The 10,401-nt window shown below is 34.1% G+C and overlaps 1 protein-coding gene across 1 annotated transcript; it reads left to right on the top strand.

The window, feature by feature from the left end:
- Window positions 1–4,951: 4,951 nt before the first annotated feature.
- LOC124367128 lies at window positions 4,952–6,458 on the top strand. Its single transcript, XM_046823781.1, has 2 exons — window positions 4,952–5,094; window positions 5,855–6,458. The coding sequence occupies exons 1-2, from the start codon at window positions 5,089–5,091 to the stop codon at window positions 6,287–6,289; spliced, it is 441 nt and encodes a 146-aa protein (XP_046679737.1). The 5' UTR covers window positions 4,952–5,088; the 3' UTR covers window positions 6,290–6,458.
- The last annotated feature ends 3,943 nt before the right edge of the window (window positions 6,459–10,401 follow it).

Here is a 10,401-nt window from a genome sequence, read left to right as displayed (position 1 = left end):
TATAGCCCGGGGGATGCCTATGAGACAACCCATTATTTATAGTTGTAGTCTTTTTTCACGATTTCTCAATAAAATAAAAACTGCATATAACGCATCTACAGATTCAATGTAATGTTGAGTTTAGCTTCATTTCCTGGAAAACGACAGAACCCTTTGGTGGTCTATTTGTCTTTTGATGTCGAAACGATGCAAGGGGTTCGAGTTGAACGTCTTAGTCGCCGAGTTTATCTGGATATTTAGACGGACGTGAACTCAGGTTTGGAAAAGTCAAGACTGTAATAGTGTCAGATTTCAATGAGCGTAAGATGAAATAGAGGTAAACTTAATGTTCACAACGGATCACCTATCCTTCGCCACTATATATTGATTTGTTTTTTTAATTTTTTGTGCATCCTTAACCTTACATCTTTGGGGGTTTTTACACCTGAGGAATAGGATGGATTACTATCCTTGAAACGCATTATTCTATGGACGTTCAAAAACGTCCATTTCAAACCGCCCATCTTCAACAAATTACTTTAAACTGAACATAAAATATTAATGCTCGGAATTTAACGAATTTATTTTCATTTATGAAATATGTTCAAATAACCAGTATGTAGCAAGATTGTCGAAACTGCAGTATTAACAAAAAGGAAAAACTCTTATCTATGCATGTTCAGAGCATGTTAGTAGAGTAATATTTAATTAAAATTTACATTTTAGCATTTGGATGAAATTCAAGGATCAAATCCAAACGCCAAGTTAGTTTGGAGTCTTGATTGAAGGTATTTATTTAACTAAATAAACAATTACGGTATAAAAGTACATAACAAAAAAAAAAAATTGTATGTCGACTGACATGTTTACTACATTTGACATTTCGAATTATTTGGAATTCAACTCTCAGTGTTCGGAAATATATGTTCTAAGTAAAAAGATTTAATTTAGTTTTATTTACGGAAACCCGTATCAACCAAGTCATTTTTTGTCATAATTGTGATGTGTTGTATCTTCTGCACTTAGTAATCGAAACCCAAAGAAGTTCTTGCATGAATTAAATTGTCATCCATAGCAAACTATTAACACATTTCAATATCATTTCTAGGTGTACTGTAGCAAGAAATATTTTGGTAACACATCGTACATTTCTCTGATTTATTTAAACTATTAGGTTAAAAATGTATAGCACAAATAGAACGTTTCATTCTTTTGAAGCTTTCGCATTAGACACAATAGTTACAAAATGAAGCTTGGAACATTCTTGAATTGCCCATTAAATTGTACCCATTGCTTTTATTTGGCACACCAGGAATAGTATCTTAGTTGGAAGTCTTTAATACTATTCACTAAATTTTGAAAGAGAATTATACATTAATCTATGTCAGATTGATGTGTATTTATATTTTTGAAAATTTACTTTAAACGTTAAAAATATTTTGTTTTGTTTTTATTGACAGTAGTCTACTGCATTTGATAAGTTATATTCACAAAATGCATTCCAATATTAGGGGCAATAATATGCACTATTTATAAAGTGTTATATGTTATATTCCCTCAAACTCGATTAAAAGTACAAAAGAGTAGAAATTGATATTTTAATACAAAAATTTAATTAGCTTACAGGAACAATAATTTAGTGTTCGTAGAAAGTCCACCAATTCCTTTGCCCTCATACTGTGTTGGAGTGGTGTGGTGTTTGTGTGTCTCCAAGTTGTTGGTAGTGTTGGGGGGCGTCCTGCCCCCCGTGTCTACGCCGCCCCGACCATCGCGACGTAGTGTAGCGGTCATCCTCTACCTTGTATATGCAGCACCGCTCCCAGAATCGTTAATCCAATACACCGCCCCACATTTCAGTTGAATACTCGAGGCCGATATGATCGAGATGATTCTAAAAAGAATCGTCAGGATGCGAGGAGTTGTGAAGATCGTAGGAAACTTTCCGGACGCTTTCTTTTAGGCGGCGAAGTTCAAGAAGAAGATGAAGTCTGATGAACCTCGGAGTTTTTTCGCCCGGTCTTCTTTCAAACAGAAGAAAACGTGGAGATCTCCTTTAGACTCTGTGGACGCCTGTCCTGTTGTTGTTGGGTGTGAGAGGGCTCTTCTCTGCTGACTTAAGAATTCAAAGAAGGAGCTCTTTTCGAAGCCTCTTCGGAACTGTTGAAACAAAAAAACTCCTGCTGTCTTCTCCGCTGGGCTGTCTTCTACCGGAAAAAAGAAACCCTGGTGGTTGGGACTTCGGTTGACTTTCCTTTACCTCACCGAAGACGAAGCTCAGACGCCTGTAGCGGAGATTTGGATAACTCTTTCTTGGTTGGAAACCTCTTTCAACCGGGTAGCTGAACTCCTCTTTGTGTACCTCTTGAACTTTCTTAAGGCCCCTCCTCTTTAGGAATTACCTTTCAGTTAGACTGAACCTCGATTTGTTTACAGTTGAAGAGCTTTGAAAAACACGTGCGACAAGCTCAAGCCTTTTAATTAAAAGACACCCTGTTTCCACAGAAATAGTCAATAATACAGAAGTTTTCAATTTATTTGGTTTCTATGAAATCAAACATATATTATTGTTGTGAACACATTTTATACTAAATGTATTTGTGATAAAAAATAAATATAAAAGTCAGTCTCCCTGAATCGTTGTAAATTATTTAAATCCAACAACAGAATAATATTTATCACCATTATGGTTCTATAAGAATATTACGCTTATACAGTCAAATTGTGTGGTTTTTACACAACAGTTCTGCAATAGAGGCCCAACATTATGTAGGCATGGTAGAAAACCAACTGTATAATTTAGGAATAGAATACTTGTATGTGTGGTGTCAGCAAAACATCATAGCTCGGATTTACATCGCTTTATCAGAGAAACTGTTTCCTGGAAATGACATCTTATCGCGCGGTAACTTTGATTGCCCGCTTTCGGAATGTGCTTTATCAACTAAAGTAAAATCATTCGATTTATGGTAGGAATCCTAATTTCCACACTCCAGGAATGCGTTCATCAAGAAGTTTTACTCAGTACATGAACAGTGAAATGTCTCCTACGATCACTAAATCCAATAAGTTTTTGAAAAAGATCGTCTTTAAAATCTACCTTATTGCTCCAGGACAGGTTACAAGAGTCTCCTGTAATACCAAAAACATTGAAATAAAATTTATTGGAAGAAATCCAACACATTTGTTGGAGATAGAGATTTCAAATTTACCGCCAACACAGGCGGTAAAAATGCGACTATGCGATCCTAAAATAAAATAGAATATCCCTTAGTGCAGTAAAGTCAACTTAATAATTTCAATAAAATCCCTTCTCTGTACATATTACGTTTGGTTGCTGCGGTACAGGAATCTTGACTGTAAAGTATAAATTAACTCATTGCCATTAAGTGAAGATCTTACCTCTACAACTCATATATTCCTTGAGAAGTTTTAAAAATCTGTGAGGTTCTATCAGAAATTATGGAATGCACAATGTTTGCTAAGTATTACAGAGGCACTGTAATTTAAAGGCACTTCACCATGTACCGCTTAGAGTACACTTCACCATGTACCGCTTACCAAGCTCGCTGAGGTTGATTTCATTAAATTCCAAGACTATAGCTCATTTTATTCTTGTTTCATATGAGCATTACAATACAATATAAGCGTACAATAGAATCAGTCCATACAGATAAGAGTTTTGCTCGTTAGTGGTCTCAAGTACGTTAAATTGTTTCTAAATCTTATCTTATCTCTTACTTCCAAAGTTTGGCCTACTTTCTTAAAACATTGATATGTACATGGTGCACCACCTCCACGCCATGATTATTGAAACAATACTTTACGTAAGATTCCGATTACTCACAAATGAGGCGCTAAGCGGACAAGTGGCCTAACCCACAAAATAGCAATATTGAGATGTGAGCCTTAGAATATCTCTAACACTCTATTCTAAATACTGCATATCGACCCAAGCCACCTTTTCCATTTTTCTGATAGATAGCAGCACTAGTTTGTTTGTTTATTATTGGTCTTTGAGTCAGCTGCAAACTGAATAGTGGCCCAAGCCACAGCCGTGTGGCCTAACCAACGAACTATACTACTGGAACGCGCACTGCCCATAAGCAGCATGTTGTGTTTTCCGGTCGCACACAGCTGTGCGTTACTGGTGTATCCATGGATTTGCAGGCGCTTAAAGTGGGCAAGAACTCACCAAGTTCTGTACTCCATGCCAATGATGCTGATCTTAGAACACATTAACTTTTTATTGATTTTAAATCTAAGGGTAAATTAAGTAGATCAAGTGATGATGTACGGTATTGAAAATTGTAAAATATTATTATTTACTCTAGTTATCTCAAACAAATGCGACCACTTCTAAATTGACAGGAAGCCACGAGTTACTTTGAATTAAAACTGTGACTAAACTATTTTTTTTAAATAATATCTCATCACATCGAAAAAACAAAAACTTTTGACATTAAAAAAGAAACCAACTTAGAAATAAGGCAAAAATATTGGTCAAAATAATTTTATTTTCTAACACGTAGATTAAGTGTGTCATGTTTGTAAATTTTTTGTAGTTTATTTTGAAATAAAATACTGTCAATAAAAAGTTGTTTTTTTTTCATCTGGGTAATATTTTAATGCCTGTAATATTTGTTTCCGACTTTGTAAGAAAAATAAAAGTCAAAATCTCAGTTATTTTGATATTGCCCAAAAATCAGTTTTTTTAACAGAAAATAAAAATCCACGGTAAAAAGCAGCTACTAACATTTGTAATAATAAATAAATTGTAGTATCTAACAATTGTATTAAGTCTACAAGGCGTTTTAAAGTGATATTAGATCATTACTATAATGCCTGCCATATGGGCGGAGTTAGTTCTTGCCCATTTCCAGCGCCTGCAGACTCGGAACGCAGCCCAGGATTTCGGCTCGGTTTCTCCGGCCCAGAGCGCGTTCCATTATTATAATTCGTTGGGCCTAACCCACATTCTGTTCCATTGTTGTGGCTTGAGCCATTTGTTTGTTTACTTTCATGTTTGTTTTGGTTAAAAGCATTCCACTTGAAACTTACAAATTGTATTGATACGGTTGTTTCACAAGTACCTATTCCAACGAACCATGAATGAAGGTAAGAAAAATATAATAATTTATTAGTTTAATAGATTACTTATGAGATTAATCATACAACTGTATTTTAGGCCTACCAATAAAGGTTTGCAACTAAGTCCCAGTTTATAAGGTTAGCCTAGGTTGTTAATCATAGACTAGTTTTCAAAGATTCAGTTCACATTACAATGGTATTAACAACAGTTTTTATTATATCTTATATGGCATCATTTAAATAATAATATTATAATACCTAAGAACTTTAACTTTGCCCCATAGACATAAGAAATTTAATTGGTTAAACTGGTTTTATAGGTTAGTTAGTAATTAATTTAACCCTGGAACTGGCAATTCTAATTTATTTTTTATTTTTGTTGGTCTCTTTTACCGAAATGCAGGCGGTTGTTGGCTGATTTCCATATTATTTTGTATAATATCAATAAAAAAAACTGTTATTTACTATAACCTACTTCTGTTTGGTATCAATGTGTTAAAAACGAAGTGGGCTATCACACAACATAAACCTATTTTATTTAATATAAAAGATAAATATTATTTTAGAAATGATTTCTAGAGGTAAACTGTACAAGTGTTGTTATTAATAAGTACGTATTTTGAGAATAACTGATAGCCACAGTAACCTAAAATAAATTGTCGAAAAATAAACCTTGAAGGTAGGTACTTTTTGCAATGGAGACTACACTTAGGTACAGTACGTTAAAAAGTGATATTTTATATTTAAAAGTTTAATCTTGTGTTTCTGAAGGTTACGATTGTTTCAGATTTGGAGAGTTCGTCTGAGGAAGAGCTATTCCCAGATACATATTCCTCGTCTTCTTACGCCCCTTCAGAAGATGAAGAAACTGTTTTCTTGTTTCACTGAACGATGGCAAATGTCCGGAAAAATCCTGTTTCCTTCACAAGATTCTGAAACTGAGACACCCAAAAATCGACATATGTTGAAGTGCGCTGAGAAGACTTCGCATGGAGAGACAACAAACACAGGTAATGATCATCCCTCCACCTCAGATCATAACTATCACCAACTGCCTGTAGCTGATACAATACCGACTGAAGATAATAGAAAATCCCGAAAGAGGCAAAGAAATGTTCAAAATTGGAAACAAAATGTTAGAAAAAGACTCAGAAATTCAGGAAAGCAGTACACCACAAGAAAAGGAAATGTTATTGAAGCAAAAAGTTTTTGCACCTGGTGACTGCTCTTGCCCTCTTAAGTGTCACCTTAAATTGCCGACTGAACACTGTAAAAAAATATTTTATTCCTATTATGACCTAGCGGACCATAATCTACAAACCTCCTTTATAAATAACTTAGTAACAGTTGTCAAAAAACAAAGAGTTTATACAAAATCTAATTCAGAGAAACGAATGGTTACAAGGATTTATAACTTAAAAAAGGAAAGTGGAGAAGAAGTCAGGGTATGTAAGGAGTATTTTAAAAAAGTTCTAGGAGTAAGTGATAGCAGAATTTCACGGGCCATTAAAAATAAAGACAACGCCATAACCCCACCAAAAGACAAGAGAGGACAAGGAAAAGCCCCTAAAAATAAAACCCCTGATCATAGGCTGCAAAAGGTAAAGGACTTCATTAGTAAGTTTCCAGCTTATGATTCCCACTACTCTAGGGTAAAAAATCCAAATCGAAAGTATCTTTCGCCCAACTTAAATATCTCAATCATGTACAAAATGTATGTTGAAGAAAATCAGGTTGATCATGTTTCACCCTTTGTCTTTAGAAAGGTTTTTAATAATGATTTTAATTATCACTTTCATGCTCCAGTCACAGACAGCTGCCGTAAGTGTGATGCATATAACATCAAACTTAAATCATTACCAGAAACTGAACAAAGGCCTGTAAAAATTGAACAAGAATTACACTGGCGCTTAGCTGAATCAGCACGAACGGGTTACAGGGTAGATGCTGAAAAAGGGAAGGATCCTTCAAATGACGTTAGCGTGATTGCGTTTGATTTAATGAAAACATTGCCAACACCTGTGCTATCCACAGGGCCAGTTTATTACAAACGGCAGTTGTGGACGTATTGTTTAGGAAATACACAATTTGTCCACTAAAGACAGCTACATGTATGTGTGGAATGAGGCTGTAGCCTCCCGTGGCCCTGAGGAAGTGGGATCATGTATTTTACATTTTGTGGAAAACAATGTTAAAACTTCAAAACTGATCATGTACAGTGACCAATGTGGCGGTCAAAACCGCAATATAAAAGTAGCTGCACTATGTGATTACATTGCTACGTCTCCTAAATATTTTTGTACTGAGATTGACCACAAATTTTTAGTCTCAGGACATACATATTTGGCCTGTGACCAAGATTTTGGTCTTATTGAAAAAGAAAAAAAGTATCACTCTGAAGTTTATGTACCAGATGATTGGATCAAGGTGATCTTGTCAGCAAAAAAGTCACCATTTAAAGTAAAAAAAATGGAAAAAGATGACTTTTTTCATTTGAAAAGCTTATGAACAATATTACAAACCGCAAAGTTGTCAAAACTGGGGATGTGGGAAATGATCAAAAGGTTGAGTGGCTTAAAATACAGTGGATTAATTTTAAGCAGTCAGAGCCTCTGCTCTTACATTACAAATACTCTAACAACGAAGAGGTCCCCTTTTCCACTGTCAACATCAAAAAAAGGACAACAACGGAAGTAATGCAGTTAGATGTTCTCTACCCCAATGGAAGAAAAATAGATGAGCCGAAAAAGAAGGACTTGATGTCTCTTTTAGAATACATACCACCAATCAAACACTCATTTTACACATCAATTTTAAGTTCTGGAGATATTCCGTCAACCGTTCCAGTCGATGAGGAAGAAGATGAACTTGTTTGAATTTTGTATCTTTGTATTAATGTTTAATTTTTTACTATATCCTGTTTTAAAGTAGTGTACAATTTGTTTCATATCAAGTACAAGCTTAATGGTATCATTAAGTGATGTAATAAAATGTTAATTGACAGTAAAGTTGTACAGTACTTATATTAATATATTGGCCCAACCCACATAAATTTACTTAATGTATAAAATATGCCAATTTTCAAGTGGCCCAACCCACTTTTATTTTTAAATTAATGAAAATAATTAAATAAAAAGGTTACCATGCATACAAGGGTTATGTTCTTATATAACAGTAACAATTACAACTAGAAAGCTTGAGTTTTTACCCTTTAAGGACCAAGGGACACATGTGTCCCCAGAATAAATAATTTTTTTGTATATGCCAGTCAAGTTAATATTCATAAATATTAATTATTATTGATTCAAAAAGCTTAGAACTACATTTAAAAAATATTCCCACTGTAAAACAAAGTCTTCTTTATTTGATTAAAAATATCTAATTATGCAATATAATTATAAATGTGTTTCTTGGTTTTATTATTTTTGCACAAACATTCTTAATGCAAATTTTGATGAATTGCTTGATGTATTATCATAATACAACATGACCAATATATTTAGGAAGAAAATCTGATAATATTATTTTTTATTTGCTCATAATTACACTTTTTTTCGTTGGGACATATATGTCCCTATGGACTGTGAGGGAATTAGGTTTTGCTAGCCTTATTGAGAACAGCTGACTACAGTTTCCTTCAGTTTGGCAAATTAGATTTTGAGGTTATGCCATTTTATTCTTCTTACTAGTTAGTTAGGGTATTGAATTGAAGTTTGTGAGATGGATTCTGTTAGTCAACGTTTATTTTACATAAAACAAGATGAAAGAGCTCAAAAGCTGTTACATCTCTTGAGTACCGACAAATGATAGCACGAGGTCTAATTGGTGACTACACAAATAGAATGCGTTCACTTCCCCAATACTCCATTGTCAAGGAAATCTAAAATTAGACCCTCATTGAAGCCAGAACATATCATGAAAAAGACAAATATCAGACGTCGATGTGTTGAATGTGCCAAGAACAAAGTAGAAACCCGAACAAACTGTGTATGTGTAATAAGTCAAGTTCATTTATGCTTTACCAATGAAAGAAACTGCTTTGAACAGTTTCACTAATCAACATAAGAACAATGTTCTATTGTTATTTTTTATAATAAACTGACACGTTTTCGAACATGTGTATTGATAAGTAAGCTTTGTAATTTCATAATTTTGTAAATAAAACAACTTTTTAATAAATAATATTTTCTTCAATCACCTAAATAAACCTACAAAGACTTGTAAATTTACAGAAATATAGTGAACTACTCAATTTACTAGGTTTTACTACAGTCCGCTTGGGACAAATATATGCCATTGCAGTATCTTTGTCAAGTTCCGTTACTGTCCGTAGGGACACATTTGTCCCATGCCATATATAATAAACTAGGTGTACTAATTATTTTAAATACAAATAAATAGTTTAGTTACATAACTGCAATATGTTTTACAAGAATAAAAACTTTTTTTCATGCCACATTTCTTATGGTCCTTAAAGGGTAATGTGTTTAAAAAATGTTAAAAAAGTGACAAATCTTTAAACGCTAATAAACTTAATACAGCTGTTTTGGGGTTAGGCCACTTGTCCGCTTAGCGCCTCAAATAACCTAACCTCATTCACCACATAAAACGATCTCACAGAAATGTAAACAGTAGCAACTACGCAAAAAATAAAGTATTAATTACATCAGCTGAAACATTATCTGGATCCAATAAATCTAGAAATAGATAGCTTTAGTAACTATCATACAAAGAAACAGATAACGTAATTAATTGGATAGGAACTAAATTTTATTTTGTGTGAATTACTGTAAAAGAACAGACTTTCAGTCATGCGTTTGACCCCTTCTTCCCCAGAGGCGCTGCATATAACTCCTTATTCCCCTAAAGTCTTCTAACATTAATTTACTAGTTCTCGTATAACCTGATTTCCCTACAAATAATATAACCATGTGACCGCATTTCTTAGCTGCTAAGCAACGGTGAAATAAAATAATTACAAACTGAGTTAATTCCTATTTTCGCTGTACCCTTCATTTAATAACTTTTATAATTTTTAACCCAAAATTTTGCGCCCCCTACAATTTGGCGACCTGGGCAGATTCCCTGTTAGCCCATTTATAACTTGTGAGGCTGCATATGTGACAGAAACGATAAAATACAAAATAATTGAATCGTATTAAAAGTAAGAGCTCTGTGGTGCAGTAGTAGCAGCATGCTCGTCCGGCAAGTGAGAGATCCGGGTTCGATTCCCGGCGGATCAAGTACTTTTTTTACTTGATTCACTCGTTATTGAAATTACATTTAGTCACATAAGTGTTTGCACATTACTTGTACATTCTAGATAATGTTGCC

This window comes from Homalodisca vitripennis, chromosome 8, assembly GCF_021130785.1.
Source record: "Homalodisca vitripennis isolate AUS2020 chromosome 8, UT_GWSS_2.1, whole genome shotgun sequence".
NCBI lineage: Eukaryota > Metazoa > Arthropoda > Insecta > Hemiptera > Cicadellidae > Homalodisca > Homalodisca vitripennis.
Note: the sequence above shows the minus strand (reverse complement) of the source record. Positions and strands in the feature narration are given on the sequence as shown.